Raw genomic sequence first — 20,749 nt, forward strand, 5'->3', positions numbered from 1 at the left:
GACTGGGGCCAGTGCCATTCCTTTTTCTTACCTTCCAGCAAGCAGGGACTTGGGGTGGTAGGCGTGGCCTGGAGGTGACCAGTGCTTACTACCCCAGGGGCCAGCACTGAGATGGGTGTCCACTACCTCACCTGGGAAGCCCAGACCCAGCCTCAGTCTCCACCGTCGCTGGCATCTGTATGTGCCTCATCCCAGAGACCGGAGGCCAGAGGGTGGGAGGGTCAGCCTCCCCTTTCACCCAGGGCACTGTCTCGTCCTCATCTGTGTGTCATCCAGGCCCTCGGTGAAGTGGGGTTGGTTGGCTCAGGGAGCAGCCAAGTCTAAGAAGCCACACCCTGGCAAGTAGGGACACCAAGCACCATGGTGGCCCCAGGCAACATTCCTTGGGTGCACTGGTGATGCCCGCTGGTCCCCTACAACACTGCTCTAGACTGGAGCTCCAGATGATGCTGATGCTCTGATGCTGAACCTCTGATGCTCCAGAAAATTCCTCCTGATGTCCAGCCTGTATCCTTCCCTCCCCTCTTTGAGAGCAGGTCATGCTTTGTCTCCTGGATCCTCAGAGGTGCCCTCCCTTTCCTGCCCACCTGAGAAGCTGCAGAGAGAGAAGCCTGTGCTCTAGAGAGGTGAGAGGAAGGGAGAGATTGAACCTCTAGTCGAATCTGCCCAGCCTCCCCTTGGGGCAGGAGTTTTCTCCACAGCTGCCAGGCCGGGCCCTGCCATGGCTTCTGCCCCATGTGAAGTCAGGCTTCAGGCAGACCCAGCATGGCCACTGCCGTCTCCCAGTTGCAGCAAGCCTGAGCCTTCCCAGGGTGTCCCCTTCCACCACCACCACCCCCCACCTCAGGTTCCAACAGGCATCACTTATTGGTTCTTCAGCCTCTCCTTGAGCCTCTTTCCCATTAGTGTTTAAATAAGTCTCCTTCCATCTTTAAAAACCATACCAAACACCAAAAGAACCTATAATTAACTAAAAACCCCTCTCCCTGAAGCCCATACCTGTGGTTGGACTGCAGCTCTTCCTTACCCAAGGGGAGATGAGGCCAGATGACCTGTGAGGCCGCCTCTGGCCCCACTTCACCTGGTGCCCCACCTGCCAAACAGCAGACACTGGCAGGGGAGGGATGGCCTGGCCCACACACAGGGCCCGACACAGAACTATGCAGTGAGCTGGGCAAGCTGGGAAGAGACACAGGACAAGAAGCTCCTCCTGACACTGCTTTCCCACATTTTTATTATTCAACAAACAGATGGGTATGGAGACACAAGGATGGACAACAGCCAAGTTTCAATAAATAAGAGAAACGGGGACAGCCGTGGGCCCGTGCCTGCACAGCCCCACATAAATAACGAGACTGCTGAGCCAGAGTGGAGATGGAGGCGGGGCAGTCGCCTGCACTGCCCAGGCGAGGGGACAGACACCATCACCGCAGGGACACAAACCAGGGCCAGAGGCCCCTCTCCAGCCCCATCACACACACCACTTTCCCTCTGAAGTGCCTGAGACCTTGGGGGTGGCTGGGGCTCTGCACCACAGTCCTGCCCAGGTCAAGTCTGTTTCCTCAGGTCCAATAAAAACAGCAGGGGCAGGGGCAGGCACATGCATTTAGGCCCCTTATGTATGCAGAGCCACATTCAGGCAGCCCCGGGGGAGACTTGAAGGCAGAGGCCCTGAAGCAGCAAGAACGGGGTCAGATAAAGCTACTAGTGGGAGGGGCAGCGTGGAGTCGAGCTCTCCAGTCCCACAACCCAGCCCAGAGCCTGCAAGGCGGGAAAGCCCTGCGCGCGGAAACGCCGCCGCTACCCCCACTTCACAGTCAAAAGAACTGGGATCCAGTAATGGCCAGGGGCTTACCCTAGATGAGAACCCAGAACTCAGCTCCTAGCCCAGGTCCTGTAAAGGACCTGTCAGAAAAGGAGGGAGCGGTCCCTCTACAGAGGCAAGGGGTGGGGCCAGGGGTGCCAGGGAGAGGGCCCCTCCCCACCACCAAGGCCCAGCCGCCCGGTGGAGCAGAGGTCAGGGCAGGGCACAGGCTCAGGGACCTGCGGGGAGGGAAATGGGCGGCAGGGACGGGAGAGGCCTCCGCCTGCTCCTGCACACAGCACCCGCCGGCCGGCCTGCCCGTCTCCTCACCGGGGTGGACACTCCCACCTCCAGGCCTTGGCAGTTTTGTCTGCTGGGCCTTCCTGGATCCTCACGGGCCCAGCTGCAGCTCCGCCTCCTCCAGGAAGCCTTCGGAACCGCCCAGGGCAGGGCTGCAGGGTCCTCAGACGGGATAGCCCCTCAGATGACCAGATTGCTCTCACTTAGCCGGACCACATAGCGGTTTTCCTGGGTACAGGGGTGAGGGGTCAGAGCTGTCAGGGGGCTTCTGGCTCCAAGAAAGCAGCCCTTGCCCAGCGCCCTCTGTACCCCCACCCCTGCCTTGTCGGCCAGGGGAGTGGCCCAGGTGCTGACAAGACATGTTCCCACTCAGTCCTCACCTCGGCCTTGTTCTCTGCTGGGGGCTTCGGCCACTTAGCGTGGCTTCCACCACTTCCCAGAAGTGCCCGCTGCTCACTGGGGAGGCCAGGTCGTGGGGAGTTGGGGAGCTCACCCCCTGAAGGTCCAGCCTCCGTGATGGTCTTCACTTCAGAGCCCACTGAACTCATGCGCTGCTCAGGAATTCGGGCCACACGGAACCTGTGAGGAGCGGCAATGCTGTCTTGCCCCGTTAGAGGGGGATCCCCAGGTGTGGAGAGCGCAGCACCCGCCAGGGTGGCACAGCAAGTTCCTGGATTAGAGCCTGAGTGCCCCCGTGTCTTCCCACCCACTGCCGGGCTCCCAACTCTAGGCTGCGTGTGGCCAGGCTCTTAGGTGTTATGGGGGCCCAGGTGTTATCGGGGCGAGGACCCTGGCCACCCCCACTGCAAAGAGAGGCCCACTGAGGCCAGGAAGGGTGGGGCTGCCACTGAACTCGCTGTTCACGGATCGACCTAGGGCCCTGCGTCCCCCACAGCCATCAGGCATCACCTGCGGTCTCTGCCCTCCTCACCTGCCCACAGACAAGATGGTGATCTCGCCCTGGCGTCCGGCCTTGGCCCCGGTCTTGGGGGTCCTGGCTGGGTTGGGCAGGAGTCTGGGAGTGGGGGTGGTGGCAGCTGCGGCCTCAGGGGACAGCAGCACCTCGGGCCACTTCTTCTGGCTACAACGTGAGCAGCTGGGGCCCGAGAGGGAGGCCAGGCCCTGCACGGTGTGGAGGTGGTGGCGATGCGGGCAGACGTGTGGCATGCTGGGTGGGCCCGGCGGCAGCCTGTGGGGGACATAGGCGGGAGGGTCATCGGGGCGGGGCAGGCGCAGGAGACCCCGGGAGGTAGTGAAGGGGAATCGGGTGATAGGAGGGGAGACGCACCCCAGGGGCGAGTCCCCGGGAGGCAGGCTGAGGACCTGCGGTCTGGGGCCCGCATGCCCGCTCACCTGGGCAGAGGCCGGTGGCTGGTCTGCACCAGCTGTCGGCTGTGGTACTCCTTCAGCAGCTCCTCCAGCGCCGCTGCATTCTCTGTGGGCAGCTGTTATCAGAACCTGGCTCTGGGCAGCCAGGGAGAACCCCCCGCACCGACCCCCTGCCCACTCACCCCTCCCCAGCCCGGGCTGTGTGCCTTTTCCTCCCCCGCTCACCAAGCAAGAAAGGGGGCGGCACCAGCAGGCAGCCGCGCTGGTCAGAGGGCCAGGCTGGCCTGAGGCGTCGCGGCGGGAGGGGCAGAGCAGCGCTCTGGGACAGGGGTGGGGTCAGACCTTCCTCCTCACCTTTCTTCTCTGTGATCAGGCGCACCAAGACCCCGATGGTGTCCTCATTGGCGTCCTCGGTCCGGTAGGCAGGGTTGATCCCTGGAGAAGAGAAAGAACCACCATGATTCTAGGGAAGAAGTGGGTGGAACACACTCCTGGCTCGCCAGCTACACCAAGGTTTGGCAGCAGGGGGCGCCGCAGGCCTGGGTGTGTGCGCGCCTACGGCCTCAGCTCTGGCTGAGCTGTTACCACCTTCATCGCTCAGCACCGCTGCTCCCCGCACCCAGCAGCCCCAGGTGCCGGGTGGTTTCAGGGCCATCTGAACTCCACCATCCTGCACAGATGTGTGGGGTGGGGGGCCAGCCTCTCCTAGGGCCTGCCCTCTCCTCAGCCTCAGGGAGCTGTGGGCGGCCTCTCTGCCTAGAACCCCCTCAGCCCCAGCCCACTGCCTTTCTGGGCCTGTCACGCCCTGCACACCGCCCTGTCTTCATAATTAACCGAGGGCCCAGACCTCAAGGGCACAAGAATGGGCCATACAATCAATCCTGGGCCAGCAGCAGAGCTCCCAGGACTTGCACCCAGGCAGCAGCCAGCAAGTTAAAGGGAGTCCAGGCTAGGAAAACAAGTGCAGTTCCAGGCTAACTGGCCTGCCCAAAGTTCCCGTCCTGTCCCCCTCCTGGCCCTGCGAAGTCAGAAGCTGGAAAGGGGACTGGCATGGGAGGCGCCATTCAATCTTGACTCGGCCACTATGTTCTGTGAACAGAACCGTGTGCGTGTGGAGTCCCTGCCCTGCTGGCTCTCAGGGGACAGCATGGGGAGGTAAGGGAAAAAAGAAAAGGGCTCCAAGGCCCTAAGGGAGGGGCAGAGGAACATGTCTTTCCCTTTGGTTCCAGGACTTGTAACTCAAACCACAGCCTGAAGCTGAAACCTGAGCCTCTCATGGTGCCTGTCCAGGTCAGCTGCCCTGCCAGCCCTTCAGGCCAGAGGCCAGAGGTCACCCTGAGTACCCAGGAGGCAATCTAACGTTTGAACTATACACACAACTGCAGCCCCAAAGGGGTCCAGACTCCTCCAGCTGGGAGGGAATCCCGCTGCAGCCCCTTGACCTCCTCTCTGCCTGTTCTGCCCCAGTTGCCAGCTTGGACCATCTCAACCTCCCTTCCACTTTATCAGTTTGCCCACATGCCACATCTCCAGAAAATTCTCCTGATCACCCTTCCAAGCCAAGTAGATTCCCTCAGGTGACCCCAAGCTGAGCTAGGCTGGGCCAACCTGGGCCCTCTGGCCTCCCCACCCGACCCCCGGCTGGGCCTCACCGCTGCCTCCGCCTCCGGGGCCAGGCCCGACCTCCTTCTGGGCCGTGCAGTGGTAGCCCTTCCTCTTGAGCAGGTTGCACACCAGGATGCCCAGCAGCCCCATGAGACAGAAGATGGGCACGATGGCGATCACTGCGTACTGGGCAGCTGTCTCCTCGGGGCTGCCTGCCCGCGTGCTGTTCCCAGGCTGCCGCATCTCCCCTGCACCGCCGGCCCCTGCGGCCACCTCCACGCCACGTCGGGCCCGTCGCCCCCGTTCTGAGCAACACGGAGGACGGAGGCAGGACAGAGGCAGAGAGAGGCAGACACTCAGAGAGGCCCAGGGCTGAGTCACGGGGCAGGGGTAGGGTTTGTGGTACTGACATGTCCTCAGCCACCCACTGTCCACCACTTTGGGGAAGCCGAGGCCAGGTCATTCTCCTCCTTTTGGGCCATCTGACCATCAGGATGGCCAGACCCTGAGCCCCACATCTAGGCCAGAGGGGTAAACAAAAGGCAACGGTGCACACATGCCTGTGCACAGGGACACCAGATCCCGCCTCTCCACAAGCCTGGCCTGTGAGTTAGTTTCCTCAGAAAGGGACCAACTCAACGGGTGAGAGGAGGTGCACGTGTGAGTGCATATGCTCACACTCGTCCATGTGGGTCGTTTTGAGGGGGAGAGGGAAGGACAGGAGACAGGTTGGTATGTGAGCCCCCAGCATCTGCTGGACAGTCTCTGCCCCTCAGAGACGGAGAGAGAAGAGACAGCCAGCCGACCAAGTGACCATGTCCTGCTGGATACCCTGGGCTAGGGGAGTGAGGATCCCACTGCCCCAGACGGACGCAGAGGGGCCCTCGGGCTCAAGCTCGCCAGACCCCTTCCCACACATGTCCCCACCAGGCTCAGCCCCCGTCTACACTCACCGTAACAGCTGCGGGCGCCCAGAGGGGTCCGGGAGCATGGTTGACAGGGAACACCAGGGACCTCTGAAGAAGAAAACCACCTGCAGGGAGGGAAGATGTTACCGAAGCCCAAAAGCCATCCTTCAGAGAGGCTGGACCATCCCCCTGGGCACCCTCACTGGTCCTGACCCATCCCATTTCACAGATGGGAAGTCTGAGGCCCACTCAAGGGACGAGTGAGGCTGAGACCCCAGGATCTCAAGCCCTGGTCACGAACCCCCTGGCTCCACCCCAGGGGTGGCTCACCCAGGCTGGCAGCCTCCACACAGCGCGTCTTGAGTTGCCGTGCCCACCTGGGCCTCAAGCCTCCCCCGAGGGCTGCAGCGTGAGTGGGGCTGGCATGGGCGAGAGCCCCAGGAGGCTGAGAAGGTGCCTGGGGGGCAGGACCTGCACAATGGGCCCTGCCCTGGTTCCTGCAGGAGGCAAAGAGTGAGGACAGAGCCAGGAGCCGGGCCTGGGGTCCCTGCCCCAGCCCTCGACAGCCTTCCCAGGCGAGGCCGATGGGCAGGGCGGGCTTACCAGGTTGGGCTCCTCCCCAGGCGGGCACGGCCGAGGGGCTGTCGATGCGGCAGTGGCCAGAGGCCAGGGCAGCAGCTGGAAGAACAGAGGGCAGGACACACTCAGGGGGCGGAGAGCACTGGGGCGTGTCAGCACCGGGCCCACCAACCTACCGCCCAACACCCCAGGCACAAGGACCTCAGGTTACTGGGCTGCCCCGGGCCCCGGGGACACTCTCGAGCCGCAATCCCTTGTGCTACGAGTCCAATCTGCCTGTGTCAGCCCTGCTGCATCGCCACTGCCCAGGCAAGGAGAGAACCACATGTGCTTCTGGAAAGTGCCGGAAAGCCCCTGACAGGGCCAGGTCAGGCTCTCGAGCCCTTGGGTCTTTGAGTCACACCCTTTAAGCTAATCTGGACAATGAGAAGGACATTCTTCCAAATTCCTCAAGTTCCGCCCCACTTCCTGCTTGCTGCCTTGGCCCCCACATCACAGCTGAAAATGTCATTAACCAGCCTCATTTCATCATCCCTGGGGCTGAGTCTACAGGTGGTGCTTCTGGGCCCTTTGCCGAGGCTCTGGGACCATATCCTCCTCCGTGAACTCCCTGCCACACAAGGCTGGCCCGTTCACAGCCTGGCACCCACACAGGGCATGACAGGTCCCAGGGGAAGGATCTTCTCCATTTGTGTCCCACCCATTCCTCTTGGAGCGCCCTCTTTTCTCATTCCAGGTGTGAACTATCTGCCCTGAATCCCCCTCCTCCAGTCCGCTGATGGGGCCCCCGCAAAGTAGAGCCGGCTGCCCTGAAGGGCAGAGGGATGTCACATGGGGGGCGTGAGGGACCTCCTCAGGCTCCAGACCAAGCTCCAGCACGTGCCGAGCACTGGGAGGCCAGGGGCACCAGGAGAAGCGTGGCCAGACCGTCTCTGCTGCTCAAAGGAAGGGCTGCGTAACCGACCCCAGCACCCACCACAGCACGAGGCTCCTGAGGGCTCAGTCCCATCCCCACTCACCACGAGGAGACAGGACAGGGGCCAGGGCGGCGGGCTCAGCTTCATCCTCAGGCCCCGGCGGGTGGAGACAGAACAGAGGTGGCCGCTGTCCTCCCGGTGTGTGTTCCCGGACGGGGCTGGACGAGAGGGAAGGTGGGGAGATGGTGCTGCGCAGGCAGAAGGCTGGGGCAGCCTCCCAGGGCAGCACGGGCTTGGGGGGCTTCCCGGGGGAGGAGGGCTTCCAGCCTCTTCTGTGAACAGCCAGCTGCCCCAGGCCAAGCAGGGAAGCGTGGGAAGAAGGGACCGACAGCTTCGGGCCGGAGTGGGAGGAACGAGGGGGCTGGCAGTGCCCCCACGCCCAGTCTCTCTACTCGCATCCTCAGCTCTCAGGGCTCCCACCTCTCAGAACTGCGGGCCGCAAGCATGCCCGCCTCTCCTGCTTGCCTGCCTTCACTCTGGCTGTTTCTGCTCCAAGGAAGGCCTGCTCCGTCACACTTCAAAGCCCAACACCAAGGCCTCTCCTGATGGAGGCTCCTCTAGACTTCCTTTTCCCCTAAGTGCCTGCCTGTGGCCTCCCCCAAGCCCAACTCCATCACAGCCCCAGTCCCTCCACAGGCCCCACCGTCCACACTCGGCCGGCTTCTCCAGAGCGCCGGGCCTGCACCTCAGAGCACCGGGCAGACCTGCAGGGACAGGGGACGGGGTGGTCGCGGCAGCCCACATGCAAGCCTTCCGTCTTCTCCCAGGCACCTACTGTGTGCTGGGCACTGCCCGCAGCAAGGGCAAGGGTACGAACAAGACAGACAGTGCCCCTGTCCTCAGGCAGCTCACAGCCCAGGAAGACCTACGAGCGACGGATCAAGTGTGCCGGTGGAGGGCAGGGCTGAGACAACAAGTATGGCACACAGGGTGCGGAGCATGACGGGCACTGGCCTCGTCGGGAGGAAAGTCTCCTGCCGGCAGACAAGGCTGAAGAGCAGGGAGGAGGATTTGGCTTAGACGACAAAAGGGACAGCGGCAGAGCCAGGGAGTCCCGTGATGTCCTCCCGGGAGGCCGCACTTTAGGCTCGGGAGGGAGGGAAGGAAGGTCTCGGGCATCCAGAGACCCCCGCGGGGCAGCCTCGAGCAGCCAAGCCCAGAGCCTGGAGGGGCCCCCCTGGAGCCTCGGAGTCTGATGGGCTGCCTGGCAGCAGAAGCACTGCCCGCGGTAAAGCCCAGGTCACAGGAGAGCCCCTAGGCCTACAAGCACCCGGGACTTCCCATGCGAAGGAGGAGGCAGAGGAAACTGATCCAGCTGCGCCATGGGCCTGGCCTGGCACAGACCTCGTGGGACCAGGGGTTTGAGTTACACCATCCTCGGGACTCTCCAGGTCACTGGCGGCAGCTCTCAGCCCAAGGCCAGCTCAAGGGAAAACCCAGGACAGAAGGTCCGGTCGCGGAGCAGAGTGAAGGCTGCACCCTGGCCATCAGCGCCTGACAGGGGCATCCTCTGACCCCCCCTCACTGGTGCCTCCTCCAGCGTGGTGACACGTGTCCCTGTCCCCTACCCAGGCCCCGCTCCCACATAAGCCCATCTCTCCATGGCTCCCTCCTTTGTTCGTCACGGAGCTCACCCACAGCCGACCCCGAGTCCCAAGGCCTCGAGGCCAGCCCCGCAGCCTCGTCTAGCCCCAGCGCCCCCCGTGTCCCCAGGGTGGGTCCAGAGCGCTGGGGCAGGCGTGGAGAGTAAGAGGCTGGTTGGCCACAGAGGAGCGCTCCCCCCACCCCCGGCCCGAGTCCCACCCCGTGACTGGCACCTGCTGGGTGACCTGAGCCCGCGGGCAGGGGCTGTGCAGCTGCTGACCTCCAGACGCACGGGGAGCTCTGACCTCGAGACTTCCAGGAGGAAAGTGGGGTCCAAGGGCCCAGACTCAAAGCCAGCAAGGGCCCACTCTGGCACATTCACAGACACTCGCTGCCTCGCGCCTGACGCCTTCTAATTATGTGCCTTCTAATTACCCCAAACCAGCACTTACTGGAGTCTGACGGCCCTAGTCTCTGCTTACTAGCAGCTCCCCAGGCCCCCACACTCAGCCTGAGCCCCCAGAGGACCTGCCCAGTCAGGCTGCTGGCCGCCACCCAGAACCCCGCTGCACACGTGGACACCTGCTGCCCCGACTCCCCTCTGAGCTTTCTCCCCACCAGGCCTCCAGCACCTATGCTGGGAGCCCTGGAACCCTGACTGAAAAGCAAGTTTCGATCAAGCCCTTGGCTGGGTGGGCCGGGGTGGGGCAGCGGGTGAAGCCTCCACCCCCCACCCTGCCTTCCCGTAGGCCGGGCAATCAGGGACCTTCCAAAGCCCAGCACCTCAGGGCACTCCCGAGGGCTTCCTGGGGGATGGGGGGCTGTCAGAGACGGGCAGACGGAGGCCCTGAGGAGGGTGGCAGGTGGTGTGGTGGTCCTCTCTGGCCCCAGGGCTCCTGACAGAGGAGAACCACGCTCAGGGCCCCGGGGGCACGAAAGGAAGTTAGCTTAGAGGCCACCCCTCCCAGAAAGCCAGCCTGGCGCCTGTTCCCACAGTCACCAGCTCCCTGTGGGACCTGAACCCCTGGGTGAAGCTTCACCTCGCTGGGCCTCAGTTTCCTCATCTGCAAGTGGGAGCTGTTTGTCCCCCAGAGCAAGGCTGTCAGGAGGTTTAAATGAGGTAACCTGACGTGGGTCCTGTGACTTCCTCCCATCACCCCTCTTTCCCTCAGCACCTCCCACCAGGGTTTGTAATTATTTGTTTGCTTGTTTGTTTATTGTTTGCCCCCTCACCAGACAGAAGCGAGGGCAGGAATGTCTGTCTTGTTCACCACAACACCCTCCCCCAGCCAGCGTCTAGAGCAGGAGGCCCCCATGAAACACGGGGATATTGGGGGGTGGGGGGGAGAGGATTCCTCACACACGGCCTGTCCCCACCCTCCTAAAAAGGCCCAAACAATTAGGATCAGAAATTCCCTGGAAGAAAGCCAAGGAGGAAAGCTGCAACCAGGGCCCCTCACAGGAGGTGCCGGAGCTCCAGGGCAGCGTAGCTCTGGAGGCCTCAGAGAAAGAGGAAGCTGTGTCCCCACCCTGCCTCCTCAGGCCTCAGCAGCTTCCCCTTTCCCAGAATTGAAGCTCATGGGGGTCACCAGGCTCCGGGCGGGCGCCCCGCCTCCGTCATTCACTCGCCGGCCTCCCCCGCCTCCACGAGGCTCCTCTGACAGCTCCCCCCACCCCCCAATATCCCCGTGTTTCACAGGGGCCGCCTTGGCCCCCCAGTGGCCTCCAGCACAGCCCTACCTGCAGCTTAGGTGTCTCAACACCCAGGTCTGGGCCCTGTCCCTCCCCACAGCTCCAGCCACTCTGAGCTACCTTCTGGCCCCACACCTGCCTCTCTCACTGGCGCTGGGACCTGCTGCTTCCTCTGCCCGGAAACCTCTCCCATCACCTGACACCCACCCTTCAGAGCTTAGCTGGAAGCTGCTTCCCCTACAAGCCCCCAGCCACCACCTGTGCGTTTGTCGCCCAGGGTGTGACCATTCTGTTAACCCCGCCCTTCCCCACTGCCGGGCTGCCCCCCAACCCCATGCCCAGCACCCAGCACCTGAAGAGCTATGTGCCAAGCCAGGGGCTCAGAAGAGGCGCTCAGGAGCGGGGCCAGCTTCTCCTAGGGTCAAGAGGGCCAGAGCACAGGCCAACGGCTAAGGGGCCCAGTGGGTGGGACTGGGGTGGCGGCACTGAACCCAGATTTGAACCCCCTGCCTAACTCGGAGAGAACCAGACTTCGTGTTCTGCTCTTCACTGACACTGTGGCTGTGGACCCCACCCCTGCTCCCCATCTCTCAGAGGGCTGTTGTGAGAACAAGAGGAGAAAATTCACATTAAACACTCGGCACTGGGCTTCCCAGGGGGCGCCAGTAGTTAAGATGGCCGCCGACAGACTCTTGCAGGGGACACGGGTTCGATCCTGGTCCGGGCAGATTCCACGTGCCGTGAAGCAACCAAGCCCGTGTGCCGCAACCCGTGAGCTGGGGCTCGAGAGGAAGCAGTCCGCAACCAGCACCACGGCCACCGAAGCCCGTGCGCCTAGAGCCTGTGCTCCACAAGGGGACAGGCCACTGCAACCAGAAGCCCGCACCCCACAGCCAAGAGTAGCCCCCGCTCGCCACAACTAGAGAAGGCCCACGTACAGCAACAAAGACCCAGCATAGCCAAACACTAATAAATAAATAAATCCTCTTAAAAAAGTACTCAGCACAGAGTGACGTGGAACAAGCTCTCAGTAAGCATTCACGCCTGTTTCTGGTGTACGCTGAGGAGGGGTTACAGCACACACCTGATGTGAGGTGCAAATGAGCTTCTCTTACATTCGTGTACAACGCTTGGGGGGCGGGGGGCGCAGGAGGGGAGAGGAAAGGTTGGTGGGCAGAGCCCAGGTCACACCAAGCCTAGGCTGCGAGCTGAGAAGCCTGCGTGTCCCCCCACCCGGGGCCTATGGGAGCCTTGAAGGGTGAGCAGGGGAGCGAGGCATGGAACAACTCACAGCTCAGAGGGCGTGCTGGGCTGCCGGCCAAGTGAGGCAGGGCTGGAGACGGAGGTGGGAGGCAGGTTCCCACCTGGAGCGGTGGGTGGGAGGCAGGCGTTTGTTTCCCGGCCGGTGGCTTTATGGCCTGTGGCCCTCCTGCAGCCTCCAGAGGCTAGGGCTGCCTGGAAACACAGCTGGACACAGGCCTCTCTCAGCAATGGCTGCACCCAAGCAGGAAGACAAAGGCCTCCCACCGACAGAGAAATCCAGGTTAGCAAGGAACCCAGTGGTTTCCTGGCAACTGGGGCTGAAGTAGGGCAGTGCCCACAGCTAGACGCTGTCTCCTTTCCATCCTCCGCCCTCAGAGGGAAGGTGACAGACCCTCATTCCCTCGGGCCAGGCCCTCATCCCGGGGTTGCCTCCACTCCTCACAGGAGAGGAGAGCATGCCTCTTTCATCCCTGAGGAAACTGAGGCTGCAGGAGGTCACCTGTATGGGCCACCCCACCCAGCCAGGGAGTGGTAAGGCAGAGATGCAGGCCAGGTACCTACATCTCTCTGGCCCCTCCTCCCCGGGAGCCTGGCCCAGGGCCCAGTATAAGGCAGATGTTCTGGGGCTTTGCCAACCTAGCGGCAGAGGCTAGGGAGCTGGCAGCACACAGGAGGCGGTTCAACGGAAAGCCTATCACGAAGCACCCAGGAAGGCCCCTGGCAAGGAGGCACTGCTCCGGGGGGGGGGCCTCTCAGGTTTCCTGCACAGCCTCGCCTACTGCCCTGTCTACACCAGCTCCAGGAGGAAAAGCCACCGGGACCTGTGGGAAGCAGGAAGCCCAGGAAAGCCTGGGGATTCCCAGGGCGCGGAAGAGCCCAGGCGGGAGGCCAGCTCCTCAGGACTGATGAAGGGGCCACTCAGTGAGAAGGGCGCCCCCATCTCCACCCCCACCCCAGCCTCAGGCAGCCAAGCTCTCCCAGGTCACAACCCTGGGGTGAGGACGCCAGGCAATGCAGACCCCCCAATCCTGCCCCAGCGCCCACCAGGCAGCAGCTGCACCCCAGCCCGCCCCCAGGCCTGCCCTTGGGAGGCTCAGGGGCTGGGGGTGGGGGTGGTTAATTGGCTCTTGAGGATAAGAAAAGGGCTGAGACAGCCAGACAGGGCCCACCGGCCCCTCCCAGTCTGAGTGCAGAAGCAATCCCTGCCCCTCCCTGGGCTGAGCCTGGGGCCCAAACGAGACAGTCATCTCTGAAGCAGAGGTGGGGCTCCCCTGCGCCCTACTAAGAACCTATTACATGCCCATTCCTGTACCAGGAAGACCCTGATGCTGGGAAAGATTGAAGACAGGAGGAGAAGGGGACGACAGAGGATGAGATGGTTGGATGGCATCACCGACTCAACGGACTGAGTTTAGTAAACTCAGGGAGTTGGTGATGGACAGGGAGGCCTGGCGTGCTGCAGTCCATGGGGTCGCAAAGAGTCGGAGACGACTGAGCGACTGAACTGACTGACTGACATGCCCGTTCCTTTACCAGGCCTCCAAGACAGGGTTCCAGCTTCACAAATGAGGAAACCGCAGGGCAGACAGGCTGAGTAGTACCCCGTCACCACCTGGTCTCCAAGGAGACAGGTCTCCCTTCGAGGAGTGGAGACAGGGGGCGGGCAGCCCCTGCTCTTGCCACCCCAGTCCTGGCATTCCCCTGCTCCCAAGCCCAGCCCCCGAGCATTCCTGCAGGGAAGACGCACCTGTTCCCAAGAGAGGATGGCAAAGCGCGAGGAGGACAGCACCCTGCCCACCAGCTCTCACCACTGCCGCCCTCTCCTCTGAGAGGCCACCCCTGCCTCCCGCCCAGGTCGCGCGTCTGTACCAATCACTACTGTCCCAGGACGGCCTGCAGTTCTCAGCACAGGCCCTGCCCTGTCACCCTGACCAGGCTGACTCGGGCGAGGCTTCGAGAACCGAGGGGAGACCACAGGCCCAACCGGCCCTGTCCTCCAGCTTCTCCAGACTCAAGGGGCTGGAGGAAAGAGGCTCCCTGCCCCCAGCAATCCCAGTCAGGCCTGAACAAAGCCTGAGGATGGAGGTCATGGGAGGCTGGGCCCAGAGCAGTCACACCTGGGCTCAAGCTCTAGCTCATCGCTTAGGAGCTCTGTGACCTTGGGCAATTACTCTTCCTGAGTTCCACGGTCTTCTCCTGCAAACAGGGGTTCTGGTCCCTGTCTCCAGGGATGCTGAGGGGATAACTGGAGCCACTGTGGGTAGTACTGGCCAGGGCCTGAGCTGACCAGGCCTCTCCTGAGTACCAGTTCTCAACAGCCCACACGAGCCAGAGGAGGAGCCAAACTCAGGACAGAGCGGCGTCCAACCGAGGTCACCCAGTGACTCGGGAGCAGGAGAGCTTGGGGACCCTGACATCAGTCCCAACAGCATGGGTGACGAGTCTCGGATTCCCCAGGTGGACTCTGGGTGCCCATTTTCCAGCTGTTACACAGGCCTGTGTCCACCTGTTCCCACACCAAGTGAAGTCACAGTAAGGAAGGAGAAGAGTGCTAAGTAGTCACGACCCAGCCCTACATCCCTGAGCCTGTTTCCTCTGTAATTTGGGACAACTGTGCCTGTCCAGCTGACCTCTTGGCATGGCTGGAGGATCCACGGTTCATCAGGGAACAGTGGCTCTTCTTACGATCAGGCCTCAGCCCTGGTGCCACCTCCTGCAGGAAGCCTTCCCAGCCTCCCCACATCTCTCCTGGGCCCCTCAGCCATCATTGGTCATGTCTCCATCAGGGAGGAAGGCAGCAGGTGATCCAGGAGGTGGGCCACGGCTCCATCCCTGTGCTCATCACTCCTTCTCACCGTGAGGGTGTGAGGTCCAAGTCAGGTCTCTCCTTCTGGAAGCCCTCCTTCCTTCACTCTTACCTACACACTCAGACCCTGCCTCTTTCAGCTATAGAAAACCCCTCCATCCCTCTCGTGTGCCAAGCAACCAGGGCACATGTTCATGGCCACACGGGCAGCTTATATACAGAGCCCTCATCTTTCCCAGGGAGGCCCGAGAAAGAGCTCTGGTCTTCCAGCAAGCAGACCTGGGTTAGGATCCCAGTGACACTGGAGTCCCGCACATCCCTTCCCTGGCCTGGACCTTCTTTTCCAGGTCGGTACCTGGAGGGTCCTGCCCAGGGCTGAACATATATACACAGCTGGGATGCAGCACGGACTCCACCATCTTCCCTGCCACCCCATCCCCAGCTGGGTGCTAAGTCTGCCAGAGATCACATTCCAGCACCCCCAATCCTGAGTGGGGGGCCCTGCTGCTGTTCTCTGGCAAAACTCCTCTCCCTCTGGTCCACCCTCACAGCCTACCTGGCGGAAGGGCTGCCCCACGGGAGGGAGTGGGCCTTGCCCAGCCAGGCCAGGGGCTGGGCAGCAGCACCACCAGGCCCTGCTCCCCTTACAGGTAGCCAGCCTGGTCCTTCTTTGAAAACCTACACCAGAGTTGTCAGACAACCCTCAGCTCTGCCTGGCGGAGACGGGGCTGGTGGTTGGGCGGGAACTGGAGTGCCAGACTCCAGCACCGGCCGCTGTGTGACTCAAACTTGGACTGGACCCCCTCTGCCCTCAGAGCCTGGGCTCCCCAGAGCAGCTTGGGGAGCAAGGGAACATGTTGTCAGTGCCGCTGTCAGGACCCAGGGCCTGACACACAGCAGGGCCTCAGCGGGGAGCTTCCTCTGCTGGCCCGGGATGAGACCCTTGCCTGAGGAGCCCACAGCAAGCACCAGATTCGCCCCTACACACAGGGGTGGCCTTGAGGATTCACCCCTAACCCCCAGCACACACCTGGGAGCACTGAAAACCCTGGGACAGACCTCCCTGTGTGTCTTGGCACACAGTAGGCCCTCAGCCTCCAGTGGCTACCATTCCTTCCTGCCTGGCCAACACAGATATGACCACGGGAGGAGAGAGGATAAGGGCCAGGCTGGCCCCACCCAGCTGGGCATGCAGTGCCGATGAGGATCCACCCCTGGACCTATTCCTAGAAGCAAGAAGGGGGGCAGGTAGCACGTGGACCACACAATGAAGAAGGACTAACATTGGGCTGGGAGGGTTCCTGGGAGAGGGGGTGGGGGTGGGGCTGTACCCTGAATGATCAGGAGGGTTCTAGAAAGGGGAGCCAGCAGAAGGAAAGGCAGAGCACAAACACAGCATCTGGTGGAGAGAGATAAGGCTGAAGATGTAAAGTTCAAAAAGGTCCTGGAAAGAAAACCTCAATGACAGGGTGATGAGTCTGGACTGTAAATTGTTGGCCAAAAGTACAGGTTGCCTTAGGGAGGCCACTCTGGTGGTGGGCAGGGATGGGGACTGGAAATGGAGGCAGAGAGGCCAGTACAAGAGTCCGGGCAAGGGCAGCAAGGCCACAGCTGGAACATAAGAGGCGCCCTGGTTTTGTGAAGGCACGTCTTGGGCCTGCTCCCAGTCCTGGGCCACGTCCAGCCTGCTGGGGAACATGTGGCAGGATAGAAGGTAGGTCCCCTGCCTGAAGGGTGGGCGCCAGAGCATCAGGGTGGTGGGGGCCTTGGGTAAATTCCAGCAGTTCTCAGAACCTCAGTCTCTCCCGCTTGTAAAATGAGGCTGACCCTGTGAGCAGTGGCTGCCGACTGAAAGCTTCCCCTCCTTGGCCAGAAACAGGCACCTCCCTCCAGCAACTGTTGCACCAATCCCAACTGGGGCCCCACTGAAAACCCAGCCTGGCCCCACCATCCCTGTCATTCATGGCGCCCAAGTTCCCAGAAAAGTCTGGCTTGGGCAGGGCACAGGGTGGGGCCAGGACCAAAAGAGGAGGTTAACTCTTGCTTAACCCTTCCCCTCGCTCTCCCCTTCCTAGGCCCTGAGCTATTTCCACCTCTTTGTTGGGGATGGAAATAACCCAGGCTCAGTCCCAAGAGACCAAGACAGCTATTCTGATCAGCCCCAAGAAGCACAACTCCAGTCATTCCAGAGAGGACAGAGGGACACCCTGATCCCCAGCTCTAGCTCTCAGCCACACAGCAGCAGGGGCCTCTGGGAAGAATGTGGACGCTGAGGCCCGGAAAGTGTAGGCACAAGCTCAAGGTCACTCCCGGCCTGTCCCCCAACTCCTGCAGCATGTGGGTGGTTTTGGAACAACTCTGGATAGGGACATAGGTCCTCACAGGTATGGTGAAGGTCAAGTGGGACTCCAATTCTCCTGCCACTCTTGGAGCCTGGGCTATGCTGCTGATGCCCAACACTCCTCAGAGCTATACAAACACTCCTCAAGAGCTATACAGACTCTTCCCAAACCAGTTACAGGCTCTAGAAGGCAGGAGACAGGCCTTTCTGGTGACCTCTGGCTAGGGGCTGAGAGCTAGTGGGAGGGAAGATGGGGAGGAACAGAAAGTCCACATAATCTACACAGCCATAATATTTTAGACATGTATGCAAATACACACCATACTTAGAACTCGCAATGGCATACACCCTGCCAAGGCCACATTGCCAGCCCAGGTTGAGAGAAGGAAGCCCAGATGAGCCATGAGCAGCTTATTATGAAGGGAAGTGGCCCTCACCAAACATCTCACAGGGCTTCAGGAGCAGGAGACCTGAATTCCAGTCCCGGCACTGACCTGACTCTGCGTGACCTTGGGGAAGTCACTTTGCTTCTCTGAGGCTGTTTCCTTCTCTGGAAAAGTCACCGCCTCTCAGAACCACTGTGAGGATTCACCAAGAGCACCCCATAAACTGTTCAGCACAGCACGTGGAACCCTCACCCCCACTCAGAATACAATGAACGTTTTCAAAGGGTGATAGCAGATAAGAGAACTTCCAGATCCCTCAGCAGGCGCCCCTTTTCCTCTCCTAATTTCCACTTCACTTTGCAAGAACCTAAAAGATTCTCTTGTGGGGGAGGGGGCCTCAGGAGGGTCTAGCCCAGATGGTGAAGAGGCCCTGTTGCAGCTCTCCAAATCAGAGACCACTCACAGGGACCCTGCCTCCTCTCCCCCCCATGAAGGGAACTGAAGAAAGGAGACAGGAACCAGAGAAGTCCGTGTCTATTGTTCAGAATTTTCAGCTTTGTTCGAGGAGGTGTGCTTCCAATCCTGTCACCACACCTGGGTGCAACCCCTGAGCCACTTTGTCCCTAGCAGACAGCCTGCCCCCCATCCCCCACTGCAGTCTTTCTTCCTGAGGGAGGTAGGGGAGAACAGAGACAGTTGACCCAAAAACAATAGAGGATCCCAAAGTGATGATTCACAGTTTGTTCACAGCCCGGCACCTCACTGTGCAGACAGGGAGACTGAGGCCCGGTGAGGGTGGGACCTCAGAGCAAGACTATGCCTGGGCCCAGTGGGAATACAGGTTACCCGGGGCTTTGAATACAGGTTACCTGGGGCTTCGCCAGGCCTCCCAGACTGTGTGTGTGTGTGTGTGTGTGTGCGTGTAAAAGACAGAGAAGGGTGGAGCCTGAGGCTACCTCAGGGGCCCTCTGCTGCTGCCAGACTTGGCACCCCAGGAGACGCCACTCAGCCTTAGCCCCACTCCTTCTGCCAGGGCAAGTCACTCAGGACACAACCCCTCACTAAACTGAGCTCCTGAGGGGGTGCCCTCTTGGGGACAGTCCTGGAGAGACTCTTGTCCCCTCCCTTGAGCCCCCCTTCCTTCCAGACCCCCATCTTCTAGCAGGTGTTTTGAGGTCCCTCCTTTCCACCTTGTACTCATCTCCCCGAGGTGCAGACGCGCACACAGCACAACTTGACCGCACAGCACACTATGCTTCAGGGGCTGGTTCTCACAATCACCCGGGCCTCTCTCCCTCTATTCCACGCTCACCCACGTTAATGAGGGCCCTGGCCCTGCCCTACTCACGCCCCAGGCCACACATACACACACACTCAGTGACCCCAGTGACCCGGGGTCTCACTCACAGCAGGCGGGGGGTCACAGTCACCCGCAGTGACCCGGGGTGTCTCACACACAATCACACGCACACACTCTGCCTGTCACAGACACACAGAGCCCCTCTGTGTCTCCCGCTCGGCCCGGCGTCACCGCCCAGTGTCCCGGCCACACGTTCGCCCCGGCTGGGCCGCCTCACGCGCCGTGTCGCCCACAGTCACGGGCTGACACCGCTCAGAACCCCCTCCGGCTGCTCCGCGCCGCAGCCGCACTGAGGTGCCGCGGTCCAAGTTTCCCGGGCCGGGGGCGTTTCCGCGGCCCGCTCGCTCCTCAAACTGCAAGTCCCGCCGCCGCTTCCCCACCGCGCGCAGCCGGGCCTGGAGCCGCGGCCGAAGGACGCGCAGGTCCCCGGGCAGGGGGGCTCAGAGACAAAAAGACGCGGGGGCGGGGGCCTGCGGGGCCCGGGCTGCGGCATCCGCCGCGCCGGCGAACTTCCTCAGAGACGCGGGGAGGCAGGGGGCGCCGCTCGGCTCCGCATCCCTCTGGCCCCTACCGCGGGGAACGGACTCCGGGCTGGGGCTCCGCGCGACCTCCTTACCTGGCCGCTCCCTCTAGCAGCCCAGCTCCCGGGTCGACGCGGTGCCCGGGCCCGTATCGGCGAGCGCCCGGGCGGCCGCGCAAGCTGCGCGCCTTTTGAATGAATCGCCACCCGGGCCTGGAAGACGCACGGCCCCGCCTCCACGCGTCACGGCCGGCGGCCCCGCCCCCGACGTCAGAGCCCGGCTCGCGACCCCCGCCCCTGGAGGCTGCCTTGGGGCGAGAAGGCGCTCTGCGACCCGGCCGTGCTGCTCTGTGTCGCCATCTCTCGTGTCCCGTAGGAATTGCAGGGGCTGTGCCAGACAAGCCCCTTCTGGGGTCAGCCCCATCTGGGCTCCGAACCAAGAAAGGAGCTGCAAGATAAACTGGAGACTTGGATGCTACTCTGAGACCTGTCATCATTGCCAGTGCAAACAGGGCCACCGCTGCTCCTCACTGGGTCTCGTTTTCCTCCTGGAAATTGGCAGCCAGGGTGAACGACCTCACTTTGTCTTGAGGAGGCCCAGGCCCGCCTCCAGACACCCCACCCATTTGGTGAGAAAAGGCCTGGTGAAAGTTAATCTATAGTGGAGGCACTGTGTAGGCTTCTGCCATTCTTCAGGGCCCAGCCCGAATCTCCTTCCTCCAGGAGGCCTTTCCTGTCTCCACCCCACTACCCTCCGCCGAGATAGTTAGTCCCTCCTTCCAGCAGGACAGGTGATACACTGCTTGCTTTCTGTTTCCTACCGCCAGCCGTCCCACCCTGCAGACTGCCAACCTCAACCACTGGGTGTCCAGCAGGGGGGCACTAATTGTACTGTATTTCTAGCTCTGTGAATCGTGCCCCTTTGGAGCTGTGCCTTATGGTGGCCAGAACTGAAGGCAGCAGCTCAGGGGCCAAGGTTCCCCCCACTCAGTACAATTCAGGGGTCCCCAGAGGCCTTCCCAGGACAGCAGGGCTGGATGGGGATGCAGACAGTAGGGAGGGCCTTGTGCTGGGAGCAGAGGCCTGGCAGGAATTAGGATAATCACAGATCATGGCAGAGGTGGAGGAAAGGAAATTAGTTGTTAGGGATAGATTGTGAGGGGAGGTGGAGAATTCTAAATAAATTAAGTCAGAGAATCTGAGCCATGGGGTGAGGGGGTGGAAAAGTTCAGGTCCCCAGGGTCCAGGAGATCCAAGGAGGAGAACCGGACACCTGCAGAGGGAGGGGGGCAGGG

At 61.8% G+C, this 20,749-nt stretch overlaps 1 protein-coding gene across 1 annotated transcript; it reads right to left on the bottom strand.

The window, feature by feature from the left end:
* Positions 1 to 1,217: 1,217 nt before the first annotated feature.
* RELT (RELT TNF receptor) lies at positions 1,218 to 19,689 on the bottom strand. Its single transcript, XM_070473269.1, has 11 exons — positions 19,551 to 19,689; positions 7,545 to 7,660; positions 6,550 to 6,624; positions 6,277 to 6,443; positions 5,992 to 6,071; positions 5,086 to 5,343; positions 3,788 to 3,868; positions 3,458 to 3,539; positions 3,036 to 3,293; positions 2,485 to 2,683; positions 1,218 to 2,332 (listed from the first exon to the last, which is right to left on the bottom strand). Exons 2-11 carry the CDS (start codon positions 7,587 to 7,589, stop codon positions 2,285 to 2,287), a joined length of 1,293 nt encoding a protein of 430 aa, XP_070329370.1. The 5' UTR covers positions 7,590 to 7,660; positions 19,551 to 19,689; the 3' UTR covers positions 1,218 to 2,284.
* Between the last annotated feature and the right edge of the window lie 1,060 nt (positions 19,690 to 20,749).

This window comes from Odocoileus virginianus, chromosome 10 (genome assembly GCF_023699985.2).
Source record: "Odocoileus virginianus isolate 20LAN1187 ecotype Illinois chromosome 10, Ovbor_1.2, whole genome shotgun sequence".
Taxonomy (NCBI): Eukaryota; Metazoa; Chordata; class Mammalia; order Artiodactyla; family Cervidae; genus Odocoileus; species Odocoileus virginianus.